At 40.1% G+C, this 27240-nt stretch overlaps 1 protein-coding gene across 1 annotated transcript; it reads right to left on the bottom strand.

Annotated features, from left to right (window-relative positions):
* LOC127131254 (uncharacterized) lies at window positions 1-25420 on the bottom strand. Its single transcript, XM_051060183.1, has 3 exons — window positions 25220-25420; window positions 550-987; window positions 1-468 (listed from the first exon to the last, which is right to left on the bottom strand). The coding sequence occupies exons 1-3, from the start codon at window positions 25418-25420 to the stop codon at window positions 1-3; spliced, it is 1107 nt and encodes a 368-aa protein (XP_050916140.1).
* Window positions 25421-27240: the final 1820 nt, after the last annotated feature.

Below are 27240 nucleotides of genomic sequence, written 5' to 3'. Positions count from 1 at the left end.
TCATAAATCTTCCCACCGATGTGGTTTGAATCTAATCCACTGAGGTTGTGCTTCCATCATGGCTAGCACTTCAGATTCTGTCTCATCTTTCTCTTCATCATTTTCAAAAATTGACATGCTCAAGACCCGTTCCAACGGTAACTGTGGTGTCTTCATAGGACTGCTCTGAGCAATCACTTGATTTATTACCTCTATAGTATGACTGGTACCAATATCATATTTGTATTTTATAGTGTTTCGGACATCAATCTTCAACTCTTCAACATAGACTTTTAGAGTCATCGTTCCTTCTTCTATGTCTATCATGCATCTTCCTGTCTCTAGAAATGGTCTGCCTAAAATGAGAGGAATCTCTTCATCTTCAGGCATTTCAAGAATCACAAAGTCTACTGAGAAAAGAAATTTTCCTATCTTCACCATAACATCTTCCACCACACCATAAGGTCGCTTAACTGAGTGATCACCAAACTATAGTGCCATCCTAGTGTCTTGAATAGTGCCAATTCCCTATTTTTTGTAAATAGATAAAGGAATCAAACTAACACTAACCCCCAAATCAATAAGTGCCTTTTTAAAAGTTCTATTTCGAATAGTACAAGGAATAGTAACCGATCCTCTGTCCTTCTTCTTCACTGGTATCTTAATCCCCTGCAAAATAGCACTACAGGTTTCAGCTAACAGGACATGCTCAATGTTGGTGGGACATTTCTTTGAGACGATGTCTTTCATGAATTTGGTGTATAAGGGCATTTTCTCCAAGGCTTCAACAAACGGAATGTTAATCTCAAGTTTCTTGAATATCTCCAAGAATTTCTTGAAATTTTTCTCATTCTTCTTCTTCTTCTTCTTTGTTCTTTGAGGATATGGGAGTCTGATGGTTGGTTTAAGGTCTTTCTGCTTATCTTCCTCCACAACTGGTAATATAACAACCTCTTCTTGTTTTTTCTCATGATCTCTTATTTCTAAATCAACTTCTAGCAACTCATCCTCTTACACCTGTTTAATATCAGAATTCTCAGTGGACTTACTGTAAGACCCCAATTTTGTCCCTAAGATCCCTCATGGCATCATATCATATCATATCATTGCCTCAAGGATCTTTGTGCACCTTTGCTTCCCTCCTAGTGGGTGGGTTATCTTGTGAGTGTGGTTCTTGATCACCAAGCATGTATTGCATTTGTGTATCATTGCTTTTCATCTGTCTATTAACCAAAGGTACAAAAATATTGTCATCTAACCATGCTACTTGCAGATGAAGCCAGCTAGGTCAAATCAGTCAAAACAGTCATTGAGCAATAGATGGTGGCCATTCTTGAAGAATTTGGGCACCATAATCATTCATCAAGAATTCTTATGAGTTGTGTTATCATTTTGAATCAAGATCTCAAATGGTAGGGGCTTGGAGTTCATCAGAACATGGTTCAGTCAACCAAAACCCTAGCAAAGTCAACTGTGGTCAACTGTGCATTTAATCAGTGATTTGATGGTGGGAATTGGTTTGAGAGGTCTCATTCATGTCCATATAAGCCTCATATAACATGTCAAACATCCACAGTGAAGAATTTGAGGTCAGACAAAAAGTTTCCAAAAATAGTAAGTTGACCTGTAATTGGAATTTGCCAAAAATGGAAAGTTCTTCTCCTCAAAATTACTTCATCATACAAGATTCAAATGAATTTTTGTCCAACATGAAAGTTGAAGATCTTGTTCTCCCATTTCCAAAAAGTCCAAGAACACTCATTTCTCATATGTGGTTGGCAAGTTATGATCAAATCATTCTCAAAAAATTTTGAACTTCAAAGTGAGATAACTTCCAAACCATTTGGCCAAATTGAGTGAGGTTTTTTGCTACAAGTCACATTTGACATGCTCTATCCAAATTCTTCATCACATTTCACCAAAAATCTTCCAATCAAAATGGCCTTTTTCAAGTGCATTGAATTAAAAAGAGAGGGGTGAAAAATGGACTTTCAAATTAATCATTGTCCACATATTTTACCAATTGCAAATGACTAAAAACCACATTTGGAGTGTGCCTAAGCCCATTTTCGCACTGTAGCATGCCATGCACATGCAACTTGAGTAAATTCACCAATTTACCAAAACACTTTCATTAAGCTAAATTCAATTACCATTCCACTAACCAAACTTAGGCTTTGTTAATCAGAAGTATATATGACTCATTTCAGACTGAAAAACCCTAGCCACTATTCACAAATCAGATCTGAAATTCATTTCCTCTCAAAAACTCTCATTTCCTTACTTGGATTTTTCTGAAAAAATCTTCAAAGGACTCGTGCTCTTGTCCATTGTGCCATCATCTACCATCCTTTTGGAAGCCTTTGCAAGCATCATTCCACAACTGTAAAGCCATTTCCAGCACTGTTGCATTGAAGTTCTTCCATGGCAAGTATCGATTGGAGCCGCCTCAAGGGTTGTTGAGCTAAAATTTGTTGTTCATTCATCATTTGGAACATCATTGTGCATCTGTTTCAGCTCAACACGGCCAGAAAACCACGATTTCACCACTGCTCTTCAAATCAGGTGAACTTTCGAACCTCATTATTCTTGAAATCATGTTGTGCTTTGGATAGATCTTGCCATGCTGAGTTCACTGAATGTTATGGTTTGGATTTTAGTTAAGTATTGAGAGTGAAATTTTGATTTAAAGTTTGTTGGTCAAATGTTGTTGTGCTTAGTTCTTTCATGTTAGCTCGAGTTAGTGAAAACTAGGGTTAGATTATTGATGTACACTGCAAGATGAGTTGATTGGTATGTCGCTTTTTGATTTTGGTTGCCAAGTGTTCTTGCTGGGATTTTGGATGATGAACATGGCAACTGTAGCATAAACCCTAATTTCTCTGTACCCAGAACCCTGTTTGATCGTATTTGTTGGTTTGCTGCATGAGGTCACTGTTTCATTGGCCATGCACCAGTAAGCACGCGACACGCCCTTAAGTGAAACGCGGCGTTTCACTTAAGGGACCGATTAATTACAATTTTGCCATTGCCGTTTATTAATTCAATTAAATCATTTTCTTTTTTCAATATTTATTTCATTTTGCATGGGAATCTTCAAAAATTCATAAGTCACTCAATTTTAATCCAAATTTGATGGGATTTTTTGTGAAATTCTCCTCTTGATCTCTAGTTTACTATGGTGATTTTTCCAGATTTTTTGCACGTGTGGATTTTTAAATGTGCTAGGGTTTGTTCATGTGTGTCCATTTTGTGTATGCCATGCCATTTTGCTTGTGAAATGATGATACATAATCCAATGCCTCTCAAATTTTTTGTGCTTAAACTAGACATGTTCATGGTGATTTTGGTGTAGAGTTTGTGATTTTATCATTTCTGGTTGATGAGATATGATTTTTTTGAATAGAGGTGTGACAATTTGTGTCACACCATTCATGTCCAACTTCATGATTTTAATTACCATGCTTATTGAACTCAAAATGGTCTGGATTTTTGCATGAATATACTTATGGGTGTTGAGAATACATGTGAAGTTTCTGGAATTATTGATGGCATTTCCTATTTGATTGGAATTTTCTCCCCTGTTTGGTCATTTGTTGATTTTTTGTGATACATGTTTGTATTTGGTTTGTGAAATTCTGGTTATTAATTGGATGGATGTGAAATTTGGCATGAGTAATGTAGACATCTTAAAGTTTGTCGTGGTTTTAGTCCCATTCATTTATCATGTGTTGTCACTGTGTTATGATTAATTGAAGTTGGTGCATGTTTTGATGCTTTGTATGAGTTTGCTTGAACTTGCTTTGACTTTCTGATTTTCATTGACCTACTTCCCTTGATCCAAATAAGCTGAAATTTGGTATGCTTATCATGTTATGGATGTTGTTTTATCATGAATTATTTGAGAATTTTTTGAAATGTTTGTGACTGGATTTGAGTGGAGTCTTTCTGTTGACTTCTTTGAGGTTCTATATGACATGCCTTGACCTAATTTGTTTGTGAAATGATAATGATGAATGATATGAATATGAAACCACTTGGGTTTGTTTCTTAATTGTTTGAACTTGATTTTGGATATCTTTCACTTGCTGTTTTGGATTTTTTTATCTCCTTTTGACCCTAGGCTTGTCCTAGTGGTCTTGTTGCTCATGTTTGAGTTTGGTTTTTCAGGTTAAGAAGCAAATGCTTCAAGGAGATTAATGCAAGTTGCTTGAGTTTGATTGATTATCATGAACTAACTTGTTTTTTTTGTAGGATGCTTAGCTCATATGCTTTGAGCTTTGTGCATTGCACATTTGACTGATTGTGTTGACTGTCGATCCTTATCTTATATTGGTTTTGAATTTGAGTTGTATACTGATTTTGTTTGATTGATTTCAGGTACCATTAGTTGCTAATAGTTCTTTGAGAACTTGCATTGCTTTGCTTGATAGCATTTGCATTGAGGTAGAATCTCTTGTCTTCATGTAGTCTGGAAGACCTGGCCTGTTACTTGGCCAGACAACTGTCTGAAGTCCTCCTTAAGAGGCGATGTTTGTGCTTGTTTACTTTTGTCCCAAGCAGGAAAAGTCCTTTGAATAAGGCAATTGGTAGACAAAAGAGATATGTAGCCTATCTCCTACTATTATGTGTGTCACTCACCTTGCTCACCCCACATGTGTTGATGCATAGTGAGTAAAAGCCCAAGATCAATCGAGTCTAACTTGTGGAGAGAGTTCCTACTTTCTGAACTCCCACACCTTCTATCATTTGAAGCTCTCCCTGACCAGGGATAAGAGCATGAGGCACACCCCTCATATCCTTTCATCTGCTTCACCTTGGCTCTCAAATGTCAAGGTTAAGAGCACCATTAACCCTATTCCAGTTGGCTTCAGTGCCTACCCTTTGTATGAGCCTGATGCTTGGTTATAGAGTGTGCTGAATGACTTTGGTTGATTGATTACTTAGTTTATTTGTACATGTCTGCTTGCATGCTTTGTGCATTTATCATCATTAATTGCTCATTAGTGCATGACCATTTCATTTGTCTTTGTGACATATCTTTGTTGTTTGCCCATTGAGGACAATTGTAAGACCATTCATTGGCCATTGTTCCTATGATATGGAAGTGAGTATAAGACCATTCCATTGGCCACTCATCTTCTCTTTGCTTGATGCATTTGTTTGATTTATGTGAGGATGCAATTGTAAGTCCATGTAATTTGGCATTTGTTTTCCCATGATCATATGTTGGAGGTTAGAGTAAGCCCAGATAGATTGGCATCTGACATCCAAGTGTTTGCTTTGTTTTTGTTGGAGATTGGTATAAGCCCAGATAGATTGGCATCCGGTATCCACTTTTCATTTCTTTGTTGAGGAGATTGGTATAAGTCCATAGAGTGGCCTCTGATATCTAGTTCTGTTTTAGGAGATTGGTATAAGTCCAGTGATTGGCATCCGGTATCCGCTTTTGTTGATTTTCTTCTTTTGCTTTGTTTGTTTGTTATTGCTCATTGCCTATTCCAAAGGACACACTTGAGTCATCTTCTATATGATTTCAAGAGGTGAACCTTCTAGGAAGTTTTACGCTCCATCTTCATTCGTTCATCCCTCTTTGTCCTAAACCTTTTCACACATTGCTTTTAAAACTTGAGATAAATATTGTGCAAACATCTTCATGCTTTCAAATTAGAAACCTGGACCCTAAGTCCTTGACTTTTCAAACTCCATTTCATAATACTTCTTTTGAATCAATCTTAATCATACTTGACCCTCCTTTTGTGAATAATCATAATCAAATTAACTTCACTCATTCAATTGTTTTGTGGCTTTGTCCATTCTTGTTAAGTTTTCATACATTAGCCATAGGTTTGATTTATCCTAGTTGGTTGATGTTAATCTCACCTATTTGTCCTTAGTTGATTGAATTGTAAGTCTTCCTTGCTTATTATAGGGTTAACCCCTCACTAGCAAGTTGAAGCTTTTCTCACATGGTGGACTCGTTGTTTTATAAGGTTGAGTTTTCTCCCGTGGATAACGTAAGACCTTAAGACTTGTGTTTATAATTGAATCCACTAACTTTTGGAAATCTTTTAGCCGAACTACGGCGTTTTGATTCTTACCTTTGATGGAAGGTACGTAGGCAACGGCTTCATCCGTTCAAACACAAAAACAATAAAAATTGTATATTCTTTTCTCATCATCCCATTCATGTTTGCACAATAATATTTCAAAACAAATAACAATTTTATACAACAAGTGTGAAAAGGGCTCCCTAGGAGTACCTAGGACGTAGTGGGTGCCTAACACCTTCCCATTGCGTAATTTACCCCTTACCCAGACTCTCTGATCTTTTCATTAGTTTTCTATGTGTAAAACTTCTTAGGCTTTTGTTCGCTTTTTAGCCAGTCCTTTGGATAAATAAAAGTGCGGTGGCGACTCGATTCATTGTATGCTTTGCTTTTGATTTAATCAATAAATCATATAGCGACGAATACACCGCTACAGAAAAGTGGCGACTCTGCTGGGGATATCGATCCTTGGTGGTATTGCCTACTTTTCACCCTTGTTGTGTGCTATATTGTTATTTGTTATTTGGCATATTTTTGTACAATTTGGGATAACTGTATTGATTGTAATGTTTGAATTGCTTGATATACAATTGCTGTTTGCTTTGGTGATCTGTGAGATGAGTTCTATACCCGAACTCGAGTGCACTCTAGGATAGGAGAATGGCATAGTCTTGTTGACTGGTGTGGAGTATTCCTTAGCCAGTTGACTTGCGAGCCCATTCACTTGGTGGAGGTCATGTTGGATTAATAATGTCACACAAGTTATTTGTGGTTAGGCATTATTCTTTCAATCATGTGCCGCAGAAGCCAAGGACCGTAGTTTACCAAACCCATCTTGGCCTATATTTTTTAGGACGTAGTGCGGAGGTCGTTCAGATGTAAGTTCTGACGCGATTTTTACGCGATACTACACTCATAAGAGTTTCTCTTGAGAATATTTTTGGAATACGAGTATTCGTTCCTCCGATAATATTCGAAAGATGGAACGATGATTATGGGAACCTCTGGTAGAACATGTCTGGCAGGTTTAAACCCTAGTACACTCCCTTTGGGTGGTTCTTAACCGAAACTCCAAGCTCGGGACTCTCAGCAAACCCGTGATTCATGGTTGAGTCGTTCAGACAACCTTAATATCAATGGAACCTGGGTGTTGATCAGGTATAAAACCTAAATCCCCCAAAACGGATGGTTGATATTAAGGATGTTCGAGCCGGTTCATGTACCGTTAATATCAATGGAACTTGGGTGTCGATAAGGTGAAAACCTAAATCCACCAAAATGGATGATTGATATTAGGGATACGATGAGCTTTCCCATGACCTTTGTTTGGTGTGACTTGTTTGATCCTTGAGTGTGATTGTTGCATTCATGCATTCATGCATTCATCTGCACTTCATGTCATCAAGAAAAAAAAGGAAAATTTTCAAGGAACTTAAAAGGGTTTATTTGCAAAATTTTCAGACATGGAAAGACCAAAAAGGCATACGAAGAAGTACAGCTTTAGGCAGCCCGATGTAAAAGAGTTAAGGAATCTGACATCTTATGTATTAGATCCCTTGGGTTTCAAAGCTCGCTATGGGAAGCTTCTACCTCTGCTGACTACACAAGTTGACGAAGGGCTGATGAGTACTCTGGCTCAGTTTTATGATCCTCTGTATCATTGCTTCTCATTTCCGGACTTCCAGTTGCTGCCTACCTTGGAGGAGTATTCTCACCTTATTGGGATCCCGATTCTGGATCAAGTGCCGTTCAGTGGCCTAGAGAGTATTCCGACTGCTCGAGAGATTGCCAACTTGTTGCACATAGATGAAGATTTGATTAGGGCTAATCTGACTACCAAAGGCGGAATTCAGGGTTTTCCTTCCGAGTTCCTCATTGATCAAGCTACCTTTTATGGGAAGGCCATGAGTGAGGATGCCTTTGAGGCTTTGTTTGTGCTGCTCATTTATGGATTAGTGTTATTTCCCAACTTCGACAAGTTCGTGGACATGAACGCCATTAGGATCTTCTCAGTTCTTAATCCCGTTCCGACTTTGTTGGGCGATGCCTATGTCTCTTTGCATCTGAGGAACGCAAAGGGTGGAGGAGTTATTGTCTGCTGTCTACCTCTGCTGTACAAGTGGTTTATTTCGCACTTGCCGCAGACAGTTGCTTTCAAGGAAAACAAGGGATGTCTACGGTGGTCTCAGAGACTCATGTCTCTCACCAATGATGATATCACTTGGTATGATCGCGTGTATGATACCGTCCAGATCATTGACTATTGTGGTGAATTCCCTAATGTGCCTCTTCTTGGCACATGCGGTGGGATGAGCTACAATCCCATTCTCGCACGACGTCAGCTTGGGTTCCCCCTGAAGGATAAACCTCATAACATTCTGTTAGAAGGTGTGTTCTTCCAGGAGGGTAAAGATCCCCAAGGCCTGAAAGCCAGATTTGTCTGTGCTTGGCGCAGTATTCACAAGAAGAGTAGGAATGAGTTGGGTCCAAAAAACTGCATTGCTTTGGAGCCATACACCTCTTGGGTCAGACAGAGAGTTGCCGTGTACTTGATGCCATATGATCATCTGAGACCTACACCGTATGATGTGGCTGGGCCTTCAACCCTCCCTACCCAACGTGTAGAGGAGTTGAGAGAAGAAGACCTTTCACGTGCTTGGATCCGTGAAAGAGAAGAATTGCTTCAGCAGCTTAAGGAGAAGGACGCTATGATTGAGTTCCTCGAGCATCGAGTGATCGACGATCCGAACGACACTTGGACCTCTCTGCTTCCTCAGTCTTCCAAATTCTGGAAGAGGAGGTATGATCGACTTGCAAAGGAGAAAGCAGATATGGAAGCGGCCTATGAGAGAGAGATCAAGAAGCTGTGTACTTCTCGTCTTCCAGCATCCCGAGCTTCTAGGGATCCATAGGATGTTTATTTCCCTTTTTCTCTTTGTAATAATCAAAAATACTGTACTCCTTTGCCTCGATATATTGAATGAAATATTTTCTGTGAGAAATTAAAATGCTTTAACTATTCAAAATATTGCAAATAATACCCTAAGGGTTCCTTGAAAATAAACAAAGCATCTACACAAGCATTTCATGCATCATTTTTGCATAAGCAGGTACCCTTTATTTCTGGTCTTCTTGTCCTAACTCTGTGTTCTTCATTTATTTTGAAGACAAGCTGACTCACCAGTATTATACTCGAGTCAATTCTGCAAGAGTTATGGAGCAGCTAGAACAAGATAACAGAGAATTGAAAGAAGAGGTCGCCAGACTTGGCGCTTTGATGGAGCAACTCCTCGCTGCTCAAAATCAACCTGCTCAATCGCCTGCAACTCCTGCCCAGAGGACGGTCATCTCAGAGGTCGTCACTTCGACTGTGCCAGTCAGTGCTCATCAGGTGCCCAATGCTATGCCAGCCAGGTTCCCTTAGGGGATGCCTCCAGGTTTTATGCCTGATCGGCCTGCTCCAACTTTTGCTCATATGCCGGCATCTAGCCCGGTCCCTGTTGTTGCTCCTCCTGTCGTGCATACCATGCCAAGGGTAGACGACACCATCTATCACTCCGAGCCGTCTAAGGGCCCAGACGTTTATGAAAAGATGGACGCCATGAACGACCAATTCCTTGAGCTGAGAAAGGAATTGAAGACTCTTCGAGGTAAAGATTTGTTCGGCAAGTCTGCTGCCGAGTTGTACCTTGTTCCCGGTGTGAAGATACCGATTAAATTCAAAGTACCTGACTTTGAAAAGTATAAAGGGAACACCTGTCCACTCGCTCACCTGGTCATGTACGCCAGGAAGATGTCTACCCAAACTGATAATGATCAGCTTCTGATTCATTATTTCCAAGACAGCCTGTCCGGTGCCGCGCTCAGATGGTACATGAGCTTAGACAGTGCCAATATCAGATCCTTCAACGACCTTGGCGAAGCCTTCGTCAAGCAGTATAAGTATAACGTCGATATGGCGCCTGACCGAGATCAACTCAGGTCCATGTCGCAGAAGGACAAGGAAACTTTCAAGGAGTACGCCCAGAGGTGGCGAGAGCTGGCAGCTCAGATTACTCCACCGCTGGAGGAGAAAGAAATTACCAAGATCTTTTTGAAGACTCTTGGCTCATTCTATTATGAGCGGATGGTAGCAAGCGCTCCCTCTGATTTCACCGAGATGGTGAACATGAGGATGCGTCTTGAGGAAGGTGTCCGTGAAGGACGATTGGCGAAAGATGAGAGCTCTTCTTCTAAACGATATGGGGCGTTTAAGAGGAAGGATGGGGAAGCACATGCTGTGCAATCCCATCCCAAGCACAGAAGACCCTCTGTTCAGAGGAAGCCTGCACGTCGTGCCGGTCATCAGCACCAGGTGGCTCATATAGCACCTGTCTTTAAAGACAATGCTCAGCAACATCAACAATATCAGCATCAGCAACAATATCAACAGCCTCAGTACCAGCAACAACATCGTCCACAGCAACAGGCTTACCAGCCTCGTGGCAGTACAACCAATCAAGCTAACCTGAGTTATGATAGGAAGAAGATCAGCTTCGATCCAATTCCTATGTCATATGCAGAGCTTTATCCTTCCTTGTTGGAAAGGAAATTGGTTTCTCCCAGGGATCCTCCGACCATTCCTGCAAATCCACAATGGTGGTATAAACCAGATCAGCATTGTGTTTACCATTCCGGTGCCCCAGGCCATAACATTGAGAACTGCTACCCACTCAAGACTAAGGTTCAAGACCTTATGAGATGTGGAATCTTGAGTTTTGAAGATTCAGGCCCGAATGTCACCAAGAACCCATTGCCTGCGCATGGGAAATCAGTTAATATGGTTCAGGAATGCCTTGGGAAGTACAAGGTCAGATATGTAAGCCACATTAGGCAGTCGTTGGTCGAATTACATCGTTTGCTGTGTCAGTACAGCTACTTAGAGCATAACCACGACAAGTGCCGCGTCTGCTCGGTTAACCGCTTAGGTTGCAATCAAGTACGAAGAGAACTCCAAAAGTTGTTGGATGAGGGTACCGTTGAGATTCTGCAGAATCGCAACGTTGACGAGGACGAGCCTGAGGTGAATGTGATTTCACCAGTGTTCAAATTGCCCGAGCCTGTTGTTATTCGTTACAATAGCAGCAAGCCAAAGGCTTCCCCTTCTTTGGTCATTAAACCTGCAGGCCCTGTGCCCTATGCCTCTGACAAAGCCGTACCGTTCAGATATAATCCTGTCGCTGTGCAAGATGGGGTAGAAGTGCCTTTGCCTTCAACCTCTGTGACCAACGTCGCTGATGTAAGTGGGTTGACCCGAAGTGGTCGTGTGTTTTCTGCGCCTCCCAAGGTTGTTGCTTCTGATACGGTTGAGCGTCCGGTTGGGACCGCTGTTAATATTCAGAATCAGGCACGTGATGTTGCCAAACCATCCTCCTCTGTACAAAAAACTCTTACTTCTTCAGTTGGCCCAAGTGGCATTGTAGATGAAGAATCTGATGAGATGCTGAGGCTCATCAGAAAGAGTGAGTACAACGTTGTAGACCAGCTTCTACAAACGCCATCCAAGATTTCCATTCTTTCTCTGCTGCTGAATTCAGAACCCCATAGGGAGGCTCTGCAAAAAGTCTTGGATCTGGCGTATGTTGATCACGACGTCACCATTGAGCAATTTGATAGTATTGTTGCAAACATCACCGCTTGCAACACTTTGAGCTTTTGTGACGCTGATCTCCCTGAGGAGGGAAGAGACCACAACATGGCTTTACATATCTCCATGAATTGCAAATCTGATGCAATGTCCAATGTGCTGGTGGACACTGGATCTTCTCTAAATGTATTGCCAAAGACCACACTCTCCAGATTGTCATATCAAGGTCCTTCTATGAGGCAGAGTGGGGTTGTTGTAAAAGCATTCAATGGGTCGCGTAAGACCGTGATTGGGGAAGTTGATCTCCCAATCAAAATTGGACCAAGTGATTTCCAGGTTACCTTCCAGGTAATGGATATCCACCCATCTTATAGCTGTCTCTTAGGCAGACCATGGATTCACGAGGCTGGCGCCGTGACATCCACCCTACACCAGAAGTTGAAATTTGTGAAAAACAAGAAATTGGTTGTAGTAGGGGGAGAAAAGGCTCTCCTGGTTAGCCATTTGTCTTCTTTCTCGTACATTGACGCTGAGGACAAAGTTGGAACACCATTCCAAGCTTTATCTATTGATGAACCAATCGAGAAGAAGTCTCCTTCATTCACTTCCTACCGTGATGCAAAGCTGGCCATTGAATGTGGCGCAGTTGCTGGATTAGGGAAAGTGATCGAGCTTGAAGACAATAGATCCCGGGCTGGCATTGGCTACTGTTCTGGGGCATGTAATGAGCAAGGTTTGTTCACAAGTGGAGGATTCATCCATACTGATCAACCTGAGGAGGAAGCTGCTGCTATCTTGGAAGAGGATGCAGAGGACGTGAACAACTTCGTTATTCCTGGTGGTGTCTGCCACAATTGGGTCGCTGTAGATGTTCCTACAGTCATCCATAGATCAGAGTAATTGTTCACTTTGTTTAAAACCCTTCTCCCATGCCAAAAGGAGGAAGTGATGACATTGTTGGCAAAGCATATATACAATGATGTTTTCATTCAATTAATGCATTGTTAAACATTTGTTTTTCCTTTGTTTTCACTTTTTGCTTTTGCATGAAATCAGTGATCACAAAAAAACCATAAAAACAAGAATAAAAGCAATCTTTTTCATCTGCATAATGGTTTGTTTGTTTAAATTCTGGAGTTTTTCATTAACCAAAATCATTATGCAGGTTGATCCTAAAACCCATTGAACATAATGATCCAACGCCATCTCCCAATTGTGAATTCCCTGTATTTGAGGCAGAGGAAGATGACGTTGAGGGGATTCCTGATGAGATTACCCGTCTCCTTGAGCACGAAGAGAAGATCATTCAGCCGCATCTCGAAGACTTGGAAACAGTCAACTTGGGGTCTGAAGATTGTGTTCGTCTGGTGAAGATTGGGGAACTTCTTGAAGGGTCTGTCAAGGAAGATTTGATCAGTTTGCTACGAGAATATTCAGATATCTTTGCTTGGTCCTATGAAGACATGCCGGGTTTAGATACAGATATTGTGCAACATTTCCTGCCTTTGAAGCCTGAGTGCGTGCCTGTGAAGCAGAAGCTCAGAAGAACTCATCCAGACATGGCAGTGAAGATCAAAGAGGAAGTTCAGAAGCAAATTGATGCGGGGTTTCTGGTGACTTCTACATATCCTCAATGGGTGGCCAATATTGTGCCTGTTCCTAAGAAGGACGGAAAAGTCCGTATGTGCGTTGATTATAGAGATTTGAATAAGGCTAGCCCGAAAGATGATTTTCCTCTACCACACATTGACATGTTGGTAGACAATACAGCTAAATTCAAAGTCTTTTCCTTTATGGACGGATTTTCCGGATATAATCAAATCAAGATGGCACCAGAGGATATGGAGAAGACAACATTCATCACACCTTGGGGAACATTCTGTTATCGAGTGATGCCCTTCGGTTTGAAGAACGCCGGAGCCACGTATCAACGAGCTATGACTACCTTGTTTCATGATATGATGCACAAGGAGATAGAGGTTTATGTTGATGATATGATTGCTAAGTCCCGAACGGAAGTTGAACATGTTGAGCATTTGTTGAAGCTTTTTCAGCGTTTGAGGAAGTTTAAAATTCGCCTGAATCCGAACAAATGTACATTTGGAGTCCGTTCCGGCAAATTGTTGGGTTTTGTGGTAAGTGAAAGAGGTATTGAGGTTGATCCTGCAAAGGTCAAAGCAATACAAGAGATGCCTGCACCCAAAACTGAGAAGCAAGTCCGAGGTTTTCTTGGCCGCTTGAACTACATTTCCAGATTTATATCCCACATGACTGCCACATGTGCGCCGATATTCAAGCTTCTTCGGAAAGATCAGTCTCATGATTGGACCGAGGATTGCCAGAAAGCTTTCGACAGTATCAAAGAATATCTGTCTGAACCTCCGATATTGTCTCCGCCTGTGGAAGGAAGACCTCTGATCATGTATTTGACAGTTCTTGAAGACTCGATGGGTTGTGTACTCGGTCAACAAGATGAATCGGGGAAGAAGGAATTTGCTATATACTACCTCAGTAAGAAGTTTACTGATTGTGAGTCTCGGTACTCTATGCTTGAGAAGACGTGTTGTGCTTTGGCTTGGGCTGCTAAGCGTTTGTGCCAGTACATGATAAATCATACGACTTGGTTGATATCCAGAATGGATCCAATTAAGTATATCTTCGAGAAGCCTTCTTTAACTGGGAGGATTGCCCGTTGGCAGATGTTGTTGTCTGAGTATGATATTGAGTATCGAGCTCAAAAAGCTATCAAAGGTAGTATCTTGGCTGACCATTTAGCGCACCAGCCGATCGAAGATCATCAGTTTATTCAGTATGATTTCCCTGATGAGGAAATTCTGTATTTGAAGATGAAAGATTGCGATGAGCCTACACTTGATGAAGGTCCGGAACCTGGTTCCAGGTGGACGATGGTGTTTGATGGCGCTGTTAATCAATATGGAAATGGAATTGGGGCAGTGATCATTACTCCTCAAGGTTCACACATTCCGTTTACAGCAAGGCTAACTTTCAACTGCACGAATAATATGGCGGAGTATGAAGCCTGTATTATGGGACTTGAAGAATGCATTGATTTGAGAATCAAATATCTTGATGTGTATGGTGATTCGGCCCTGGTTGTTAATCAGATCAAGGGTGAATGGGAGACGAATCAACCTGGTCTCATCCCATACAGAGATTATGCAAGAAGGATTTCAACATTCTTCACAGAAGTTGAATTTTATCACATTCCTCGAGAGGATAATCGGATGGCAGATGCTCTTGCTACGCTTGCTTCCATGATTGCGGTCAGACGGTGGAATGATGTCCCCAATATTACTGTGATGCGCTTGGATAGACCAGCTCACATATTTGCAATCGAAGAAGTGAAAGATGACAAGCCTTGGTATTTTGATATCAAGAATTTCCTCTAGAACCAGGTCTACCCGCCTGGGGCATCTGTGAAAGATAGGAAAACTTTGAGAAGGTTGTCAGGCAGTTTCTACCTCAGTGGTGAAGTGCTGTACAAGAGAAATTTTGATATGGTTTTGCTCAGATGCGTGGATAGACACGAAGCAAACCTATTGATGACTGAGGTCCATGAGGGTTCATTTGGTACTCATTCCAATGGACATGCCATGGCTAAGAAGATGTTGAGAGCGGGCTACTATTGGCTGACAATGGAGTCTGACTGTTGCAAGTATGTGAAGAAATGTCACAAGTGTCAAATTTATGCGGATAAGATTCATATTCCTCTGACACTTCTGAATGTGATTTCATCACCATGGCCTTTCTCTATGTGGGGAATCGACATGATCGGCATGATTGAGCCGAAAGCGTCCAACGGACACCGGTTTATTCTCGTAGCAATTGATTACTTCACCAAATGGGTTGAAGTCGCTTCGTATGCGAATGTAACCAGGCAGGTGGTTGTGAAGTTTATCAAGAACCAGCTGATTTGCCGTTATGGTGTGCCAGAGAGGATCATTATTGATAATGGATCTAATCTGAATAATAAGATGATGGATGAGTTGTGCGCTGAATTCAAGATTGCACACCATAATTCTTCTCCCTACAGACCTAAGATGAATGGGGCTATTGAAGCTGCTAATAAGAATATCAAGAAGATTATCCAGAAGATGACTGTTACGTACAAAGATTGGCATGAGATGCTGCCATTTGCTTTGCATGGATATCGTACGTTTGTACGCACTTCAACAGGGGCAACCCCTTTCTCTCTTGTTTACGACATGGAAGCTGTTCTCCCAGTAGAGGTGGAGATCCCATCAATGAGAGTCTTGATGGAAGCCAAGTTGACGGATGCTGAATGGATGCAGAGTCGTTATGACCAATTGAATTTGATTGAAGAGAAGCAGTTAACTGCCATGTGTCATGGTCAGTTATATCAGCAGAGAATGAAGAAAGCATTCGATAAGAAGGTCAAGCCGCGTGTGTTCCGAGAAGGTGACCTCGTGCTCAAGAAAGTCTTGTCTTTCGCGCCCGATTCCAGGGGCAAGTGGATTCCAAACTATGAAGGTCCATATGTTGTTAAGAGAGCCTTTTCAGGCGGAGCTTTGATGCTTACAACAATGGATGGGGAGGATTTCACTCGTCCTGTGAATTCAGATGCTGTCAAGAGATACTTTGCCTAAAAAAAAAGTATATCCAAATGAAAAACAGAATAGCTCGCTAAGTTGAAAACCCGAAAGGGCGGCTTAGGCAAAAATGAGCGTCTCGGTGGAGAACCCGCAAGGGTAATCCAGGCAAAAATTAGAGACTTGAAAAAAGAGAATATTTGCATCCCGCTAGATTGAGTACCTCACCCTGGGGCAATCTAGGCAAAAATTAGGGATTTGGCAAGTAACTGCATCCTGACAAGACTTTCTGTTCCACAGCTGTCATTTCGTCAGAGGATTCTCGATTCTTCGTCAAACTGAAGCTTCGAATACATCGAGATTCAAATTGGTAGAGAAAGGATCATTATGTTCAATGTAGCCCTCTTCCAATATATATCACTGATTTCAAATTTGTACAGATCTATGGAGTCATGCCATTTGCAGGCTACCATTCCATCAAATGAATTTGAGCTTTTATCCAATTATTTGCACTCTTATTTGTTTCAATTCAACAAATGTTTTGCATGTTTTAATTGATAAAATGTCATTGTTTTAAACGAACAGATTTTTCAAAATTGTTGTTTTAAACAAAGTGAATATTCACAAGGTTGAAAGGATACTCAAGAATATCTCAGTGCTCTCCCAAGGGTGGCATGATCTCCAACAGGTAAGACATTTGGTTCATATTCCTGGTTTGGTTGTATCTTCTTTCTCCAGATCTTGTGATGGGGGTTGTTCCCCAGCATAGTTGCAAGCAGAGTGTTGTTGAAGACTCAGTTTTCTCCAGCAGCAGTTTTCCCCAGTAGAGTTGCTTATGCAGTTGGATTCTACTTGGATGATGTTCTTCTCCTCCAGTGGGTTATTCCCCGGAGTTGTTTGGAGTTACGAAGCTCTTTGTTTCTCAGTTGATGCTGAGATCCCCTGCGGATCTTTGAGATTTTCTCTTGTTCCCCAACAGATTCGTCTTGGTAGCTGTTTTGCCCGTTGTGACTTTCTGTACCCTGGTTGGGTTGTTTGCTGATCCATCACTCAGAGATTTGGTGTTTCCTGATATCTCTGAGCCTCTGCTTCTCCAGCAGTACCCGCAGATCTACGCTTTATAGCATGTAGATCTCCGCAGATTGGCTTTCCAGTTGGTTCTTCCATGGAAGTATAGTATCGGGCGTTTGATTCCTGGACCTGTTTGTGTTAGATATGTCTGTTTTGTCAGCATTCATCAAACATAAATCACGCATATTCATGCATATTCATAAACATTCAGATATTCATGTTGCATTTCTCGCCATATATCTTTTGTTGATTGTTCCTTGCTATGGTGGTGCAGATCCCCAATAGATCTCCCCTAGAAGATGTCGGGTGTTAAATCTCTCCATATAGAGTCAACCCCATAAGCAGAAAATGTCTGTTGTCTTTCCTTCTGCAGTTCCCCACTGAGATATATCCTCGTGGATGACGGTTTCTTCCGTTTCCTCCCAACATATATATTGGGATGGATTTTCCTATTTGAGTTACATCCTCATTAGGACGTCTCTTGATTCAGTCTGTCTTTTCGGATTATTCCCGGATTGGCTATTTGTCAACTGTCTTGTGCTTCCCAGTGAGTTGTTCCCCAGCGGAGTTTTTTCGGGCCTCTACCCTTATACCGGTAGTTGTAAGTCCTATTTTCTTTTCCCTTTCAGCGGAATTGGTGGTTATATACCTTTTATTCCTTGGCAAGATTTTTGGTTTTCTACCCCTTATTCGGTAGATGTAAACCCTAATTCATGGTTATCCCCACCAGAGTATGGCTATTACCCCGTATTCGGTAATTGTAAGTCCTATCTCTTTTCCCCTAACAGAGGTAACCTGTGTGGTTCGTCCTGATTGTAAGTGGATTTCTGTTGTTGTGGTTTTTATCCCTAACAGAGTTGGTGTCTCCCTGTGGTGATTTCTATTCCCCAGTTGAGTTTGTGGTCTTCTACCCCGTATTCGGTAGTTGTAAATCCCAGGTGTTGTTTTCTTTCTCCCCAGCGGAGTTTGTGCCTTGTGGTACAGTTGGATAATTGTCGGATGCTTGCAATTCATCCCCAGCGGGTCTCCTTTCATTTACCCTTATGTTGGTAATGTTGTTGTTCCCTTTGATTGGTCATCATTATATACCTAGTTTGGTATCCCGGTGCCTTCCTTTTCGTTTGATTTATCCTTTATTAACCCAGTAACCGGTTGTGGATAATCTTCCATGCGAGTATGTTATTCACGGTCTGCCGATAATGAATAATATATCTCATGCACTCTTCAGTCGAAGCCTTTTGTGTTTCCCTGGTCGAGTAAGTTTCGTTATTTCCCTTTGTGGAATCGAATATTCTCTGTTGTTGGATAATTGCCGGATGCTTGCAATTTATCCCTTTGAGTTGTCTTTCGTTTACCCGGATGCTTGGTATCGATTGTCTCTCATTTTTGGTTAGTCACCTATTATATACTTCGGTATCTCTGGTGTCTTTTCCTTTCAAGTATATTATTCACGGTCTGCCGGTAATGAATAGTATGTCTCAAGCGCTCTTTAGTTGGAGTCCTTTGTTGATTTTCCCCAGCTGAGCAAGATTCGTATTCTTTGTAGAATCGAATATCCATCCTTTAACCAGTTTGTGTTTCGGATGATGAGTGTTTTGGCATGTATACCAATTCACGTGTTCGGTAGATCACCTATTATATGCTTCGGTATCTCTGGTGTTTCTTACCATGCGAGTTTATTATCTACGTTCTGACGGTAATAAATAATATATCTCATGCGAGTATTCTTATCCACGGTCTTCCGGTAATGGATATTGTATCTCATGCACTCTTTGGGTTTGTGTCCCCAGTTGAGTAAGGTTCGTTTTCCCGTTGTGGATTCGAATGTCCATCCTGTAAGTCGATTTGCTTCTTCAAGCCCTCCTTTTGGATGATGAGTGTTTTGGCATATATACCAATTCACGCTTCGGGCGGTCACCTATTATATACCTCGGTATCCCTAGTGTTCCTTCCTTTCTGCTCCCTATTATGACCTTGGTCCCTTGTGGAGTCAGATTTTTCCTGAGTTTATGTACCTTTTCCAGGTCTTCCCCAGTGGAGTTCCTTGTTACTTCTCCCCAAGAGTCAGCTTGTGTCTCTCCAATGGATGTTTTTCCTTTGGAATTTCTTTTCCCCGGTGTGAGTCCTTCACCCCCCAGTGAGGTCTCCAGTTTGATTTCTGTTATTCCCCTAATCAGAGTCGTGTCTTGTCCACGCTGTGTCAGTTTTGTTTTTCCCCAACTTGAAGTCGTGCCCTGCTCACGCATTCTTTTTCTTTTACTATCCCCGCTACAGAGAGTCTTGTTAGAGTCTCTGTCCCTGGTGAGTGTATTACTCCGATGGATCATCTTTTCTTCTGTGTGAACTGTATCCCCACAGAGTTTGTCTTTTGCATGCATACATTTGCATCATGAGGTCTCTTAGGGACCAAAATTTGTCTCATTACTGTTATTTAAGCCCATTCTACCGCGTCGAGATGAAGATTTCTAAACTTCACTTCTCCGGCTAGAATGACCTTAAATAGGGGCATCTGTAAGACCCCAATTTTGTCCCTAAGATCCCTCATGGCATCATATCATATCATATCATTGCCTCAAGGATCTTTGTGCACCTTTGCTTCCCTCCTAGTGGGTGGGTTATCTTGTGAGTGTGGTTCTTGATCACCAAGCATGTATTGCATTTGTGTATCATTGCTTTTCATCTGTCTATTAACCAAAGGTACAAAAATATTTTCATCTAACCATGCTACTTGCAGAAGAAGCCAGCTAGGTCAAATCAGTCAAAACAGTCATTGAGCAATAGATGGTGGCCATTCTTGAAGAATTTGGGCACCATAATCATTCATCAAGAGTTCTTATGAGTTGTGTTATCATTTTGAATCAAGATCTCAAATGGTAGGGGCTTGGAATTCATCAGAACATGGTTCAGTCAACCAAAACCCTAGCAAAGTCAATTGTGGTCAACTGTGCATTTAATCAGTGATTTGATGGTGGGAATTGGTTTGAGAGGTCTCATTCATGTCCATATAAGCCTCATATAACATGTCAACATCCACAGTGAAGAATTTGAGGTCAGACAAAAAGTTTCCAAAAATAGTAAGTTGACCTGTAATTGGAATTTGCCAAAAATGGAAAGTTCTTCTCCTCAAAATTACTTCATCATACAAGCTTCAAATGAATTTTTGTCCAACATGAAAGTTGAAGAGCTTGTTCTCCCATTTCCAAAAAGTCCAAGAACACTCATTTCTCATGTGTGGTTGGCAAGTTATGATCAAATCATTCTCAAAAAAATTTGAACTTCAAAGTGAGATAACTTCCAAACCATTTGGCCAAATTGAGTGAGGTTTTTTGCTACAAGTCACATTTGACATGCTCTATCCAAATTCTTCATCACATTTCACCAAAAATCTTCCAATCAAAATGGCCTTTTTCAAGTGCATTGAATTAAAAAAAGAGGGGTGAAAAATGGACTTTCAAATTAATCATTGTCCACATATTCTACCAATTGCAAATGACTGAAAACCACATTTGGAGTGTGCCTAAGCCCATTTTCGCACTGTAGCATGTCATGCACATGCAACTTGAGTAAATTCACCAATTTACCAAAACACTTTCATTAAGCTAAATTCAATTACCATTCCACTAACCAAACTTAGGCTTTGTTAATCAGAAGTATATATGACTCATTTCAGACTGAAAAACCCTAGCCACTATTCACAAATCAGATCTGAAATTCATTTCCTCTCAAAAACTCTCATTTCCTTACTTGGATTTTTCTGAAAAAATCTTCAAAGGACTCGTGCTCTTGTCCATTGTGCCATCATTTACCATCCTTTTGGAAGCCTTTGCAAGCATCATTCCACAACTGTAAAGCCATTTCCAGCACTGTTGCATTGAAGTTCTTCCATGGCAAGTATCGATTGGAGCCGCCTCAAGGGTTGTTGAGCTAAAATTCGTTGTTCATTCATCATTTGGAACATCATTGTGCATCTGTTTCAGCTCAACACGGCCAGAAAACCACGATTTCACCACTGCTCTTCAAATCAGGTGAACTTTCGAACCTCATTATTCTTGAAATCATGTTGTGCTTTGGATAGATCTTGCCATGCTAAGTTCACTGAATGTTATGGTTTGGATTTTAGTTAAGTATTGAGAGTGAAATTTTGATTTAAAGTTTGTTGGTCAAATGTTGTTGTGCTTAGTTCTTTCATGTTAGCTCGAGTTAGTGAAAACTAGGGTTAGATTATTGATGTACACTGCAAGATGAGTTGATTGGTATGTCGCTTTTTGATTTTGGTTGCCAAGTGTTCTTGCTGGGATTTTGGATGATGAACATGGCAACTGTAGCATAAACCCTAATTTCTCTGTACCCAGAACCCTGTTTGATCGTATTTGTTGGTTTGCTGCATGAGGTCACTGTTTCATTGGCCATGCACCAGTAAGCACGCGACACACCCTTAAGTGAAACGCGGCGTTTCACTTAAGGGACCGGTTAATTACAATTTTGCCATTGCCGTTTATTAATTCAATTAAATCATTTTCTTTTTTCAATATTTATTTCATTTGGCATGGCAATCTTCAATTTTGATGGGATTTTTTGTGAAATTCTCCTCTTGATCTCTAGTTTATTATGGTGATTTTTCCAGATTTTTTGCACGTGTGGATTTTTAAATGTGCTAGGGTTTGTTCATGTGTATCCATTTTGTGTATGCCATGCCATTTTGCTTGTGAAATGATGATACATAATCCAATGCCTCTCAAATTTTTGATGCTTAAACTAGACATGTTCATGGTGATTTTGGTGTAGAGTTTGTGATTTTATCATTGCTGGTTGATGAGATATGATATTTTTGAATAGAGGTGTGACAATTTGTGTCACACCATTCATGTCCAACTTCATGATTTTAATTACCATGCTTATTGAACTCAAAATGGTCTGGATTTTTGCATGAATATAGTTATGGGTTTTGAGAATACATGTGAATTTTTCTGGAATTATTGATGGCATTTCCTATTTGATTGGAATTTTTTCCCCTATTTGGTCATTTGTTGATTTTTTGTGATACATGTTTGTATTTGGTTTGTGAAATTCTGGTTATTAATTGGATGGATGTGAAATTTGGCATGAGTAATGTAGACATCTTAAAGTTTGTCATGGTTTTAGTCCCATTCATTTATCATGTGTTGTCACTGTGTTATGATTAATTGAAGTTGGTGCATGTTTTGATGCTTTGTATGAGTTTGCTTGAACTTGCTTTGACTTTCTGATTTTCATTGACCTACTTCCCTTGATCCAAATGAGCTGAAATTTGGTATGCTTATCATGTTATGGATGATGTTTGATCATGAATTATTTGAGAATTGTTTGAAATGTTTGTGACTGGATTTGAGTGGAGTCTTTCTGTTGACTTCTTTGAGGTTCTATATGACATGCCTTGACCTAATTTGTTTGTGAAATGATAATGATGAATGATATGAATATGAAACCACTTGGGTTTGTTTCTTAATTGTTTGAACTTGATTTTGGATATCTTTCACTTGCTGTTTTGGATTTTTTTATCTCCTTTTGACCCTAGGCTTGTCCTAGTGGTCTTGTTGCTCATGTTTGAGTTTGGTTTTTCAGGTTAAGAAGCAAATGCTTCAAGGAGATTAATGCAAGTTGCTTGAGTTTGATTGATTATCATGAACTAACTTGTTTGTTTTGTAGGATGCTTAGCTCATATGCTTTGAGCTTTGTGCATTGCACATTTGACTGATTGTGTTGACTGTCGATCCTTATCTTATATTGGTTTTGAATTTGAGTTGTATACTGATTTTGTTTGATTGATTTCAGGTACCATTAGTTGCTAATAGTTCTTTGAGAACTTGCATTGCTTTGCTTGATAGCATTTGCATTGAGGTAGAATCTCTTGTCTTCATGTAGTCTGGAAGACCTGGCCTGTTACTTGGCCAGGCAACTGTCTGAAGTCCTCCTTAAGAGGCGATGTTTGTGCTTGTTTACTTTTGTCCCAAGCAGGAAAAGTCCTTTGAATAAGGCAATTGGTAGACAAAAGAGATATGTAGCCTATCTCCTACTATTATGTGTGTCACTCACCTTGCTCACCCCACATGTGTTGATGCATAGTGAGTAAAAGCCCAAGATCAATCGAGTCTAACTTGTGGAGAGAGTTCCTACTTTCTGAACTCCCACACCTTCTATCATTTGAAGCTCTCCCTGACCAGGGATAAGAGCATGAGGCACACCCCTCATATCCTTTCATCTGCTTCACCTTGGCTCTCAAATGTCAAGGTTAAGAGCACCATTAACCCTATTCCAGTTGGCTTCAGTGCCTACCCTTTGTATGAGCCTGATGCTTGGTTATAGAGTGTGCTGAATGACTTTGGTTGATTGATTACTTAGTTCATTTGTACATGTCTGCTTGCATGCTTTGTGCATTTATCATCATTAATTGCTCATTAGTGCATGATCATTTCATTTGTCTTTGTGACATATCTTTGTTGTTTGCCCATTGAGGACAATTGTAAGACCATTCATTGGCCATTGTTCCTATGATATGGAAGTGAGTATAAGACCATTCCATTGGCCACTCATCTTCTCTTTGCTTGATGCATTTGTTTGATTTATGTGAGGATGCAATTGTAAGTCCATGTAATTTGGCATTTTTTTCCCATGATCATATGTTGGAGGTTAGAGTAAGCCCAGATAGATTGGCATCTGACATCCAAGTGTTTGCTTTGTTTTTGTTGGAGATTGGTATAAGCCCAGATAGATTGGCATCCGGTATCCACTTTTCATTTCTTTGTTGAGGAGATTGGTATAAGTCCATAGAGTGGCCTCTGATATCCAGTTCTGTTTTAGGAGATTGGTATAAGTCCAGTGATTGGCATCCGGTATCCGCTTTTGTTGATTTTCTTCTTTTGCTTTGTTTGTTTGTTATTGCTCATTGCCTATTCCAAAGGACACACTTGAGTCATCTTCTATATGATTTCAAGAGGTGAACCTTCTAGGAAGTTTTACGCTCCATCTTCATTCGTTCATCCCTCTTTGTCCTAAACCTTTTCACACATTGCTTTTAAAACTTGAGATAAATATTGTGCAAACATCTTCATGCTTTCAAATTAGAAACCTGGACCCTAAGTCCTTGACTTTTCAAACTCCATTTCATAATACTTCTTTTGAATCAATCTTAATCATACTTGGACCCTCCTTTTTGTGAATAATCATAATCAAATTAACTTCACCCATTCAATTGTTTTGTGGCTTTGTCCATTCTTGTTAAGTTTTCATACATTAGCCATAGGTTTGATTTATCCTAGTTGGTTGATGTTAATCTCACCTATTTGTCCTTAGTTGATTGAATTGTAAGTCTTCCTTGCTTATTATAGGGTTAACCCCTCACTAGCAAGTTGAAGCTTTTCTCACATGGTGGACTCGTTGTTTTATAAGGTTGAGTTTTCTCCCGTGGATAACGTAAGACCTTAAGACTTGTGTTTATAATTGAATCCACTAACTTTTGGAAATCTTTTAGCCGAACTACGGCGTTTTGATCCTTACCTTTGATGGAAGGTACGTAGGCAACGGCTTCATCCGTTCAAACACAAAAACAATAAAAATTGTATATTCTTTTCTCATCATCCCATTCATGTTTGCACAATAATATTTCAAAACAAATAACAATTTTATACAACAAGTGTGAAAAGGGCTCCCTAGAAGTACCTAGGATGTAGTGGGTGCCTAACACCTTCCCATTGCGTAATTTACCCCTTACCCAGACTCTCTGATCTTTTCATTAGTTTTCTATGTGTAAAACTTCTTAGGCTTTTGTTCGCTTTTTAGCCAGTCCTTTGGATAAATAAAAGTGCGGTGGCGACTCGATTCATTGTATGCTTTGCTTTTGATTTAATCAATAAATCATATAGCGACGAATACACCACTACACTTACCATTCTGGTTATAACAACATTCACATTATTATGTTCTCTTGGATTTATCATAGTTCCACTAGGTAGTGTACCTGGTGCTTGTGAACCGGCTAATTGTTGTGTTATTTGCCTCATTTGTACTTCAATACTTTTTATAGAAGTTGTGGTGTTTCTCTGATTATTTCTGGTCTTTTCTTGGAATTGAATATTTTGAGCTGCCATCTTTTCAATGGCTATTTCCCAATCTGCTTTCTTCGGAGTTTGTTATTGTTGTCGTGATTGTTGATATTGATTCTGGTATTGACTTTGAACCTATTGTTGAACATTCCCTTTTTAATCTTTCCAAGAGAATTTAGGATGATTCTTCCACCCTGGATTATAAGTGTTAGAGTAGGGTTGTTCTGCCTCAAAAAATTTATCTCCTCTATTTGCTTTGAAGTTGAAACACAGTATGCAATCGAATGAGGTACTGCACAAATTTCACAATTAACATTATGAACTGGATGAATTTATGCTACCTTTTATGTACCAATATTCATGGCATGTAGTTTCTTCTCTACTTCTGTAGCAATTGTGTCTTCTATCCTTATTTTGTTTGTTTCAAGCTTTAGATTAGTAACTCTTTCAGATTTGCTTGAACACCTATCATGTAACTACAAATGCTCATTTGCAGCGATTACCTCAATGATCTTTTTAATATTTATGGTTGTTGAAAAGTTTGATGAGCCACCGACTGTTGTATCAATCAATTGTTTTATTTTCAGTCAAAGACCATTGACAAACATCTGCCTTTGCTCTGTCTAATCCAAGTTGTGTATTGAGAAAGCAACAAGTAATCTCTTGAATCTTTTGTATGAATCACCAAGTGATTCACCTTCTTTTTGTTTGAAGTTCACGGTGTCGTATCTTTTCCTGAGGAAAACTGAATCTGGAAAATACTTGAAATTCTGGTATCAGATATAAGATGTCGAAGGTAATGTTACGAGACTAATATCTGTTCATACAATGGATAAATATACATAATGGTAAAGCAAATAACACAAGCAATTGTTAACCCAGTTCGGTGCAACTCACCTACGTCTGGGGGCTACCAAGTCAGGAAGGAAATTCACTAAAATAGAATTAGTTCAAAGACTCTCTGTACACTTCAATAAGTTACAGTCTTTCTCACCTAATCTCTACCCGTGCAATTTCTACCTAAGCACTCTTAGATATGAGAACCCACTCACTTCCCTACAATCACACACCAGTGATTTTAAACAACAATCCCTTGTGAAAAGAAAATACTTTTCAATTACACACTCTTGATTTTACTTCACAGTTTCAATCAAGAAGACACACTCTTGATCTTGCTTCACAACTTTGATCAACAAGACACACACTCTTGCTCACCAGCTTTAGAGTGACAAATTACAACCACAAATCAGTCCAATTCAATCATCAATGGATGACTTGAATGACCTATAAGTCTCACGACTAAATAGACACAAACCCTAGCTTTCTCTCTATATTTCGCTCAGTATTAGTTGTATGTTCAAACAGGTTTTCTAAGTCCCTTTTTATAGAAGCTTTCAACTGGGCTTGGACATCTTGAAAACCCTAAATCTATTTTCCAATCAAATCTTTTTATAACAGCTGGTTAGATCTCCTTGGAAAATAAGTAAATCTGGTTGTAATCCATGATTGAATGCGCCAGCTAATCATATCTTCAATCATACAAAGATTGCCATTAATTGTGCAATCACAAAACACCAGACATTCATACTGAATGTTTTGTGTACAGGATGTCATGACATCGGGTCTGACATCCTGGAAAAATCCTGCATAATCCAATAATTCCTTTTATAACTTCCAGCAGGTACAGCCATATCAGATGCCATGACCTTGTGTATGTCATCTGAAACAATCTTGCATGAACATGTCTTTCATTTAAGATCCAGCAGGTACATCTAATATCAGAAGCCATGGCATTGTATGTGGCATTCTGAAACAATCATGCATGAACATGTTCTTGAACTCCAGCAGGTGCATAGGATATCTCA

This window comes from Lathyrus oleraceus, chromosome 3, assembly GCF_024323335.1.
Source record: "Lathyrus oleraceus cultivar Zhongwan6 chromosome 3, CAAS_Psat_ZW6_1.0, whole genome shotgun sequence".
NCBI classification, from domain to species: Eukaryota; Viridiplantae; Streptophyta; class Magnoliopsida; order Fabales; family Fabaceae; genus Lathyrus; species Lathyrus oleraceus.
This window is presented reverse-complemented; position numbering and strand designations above follow the sequence as displayed.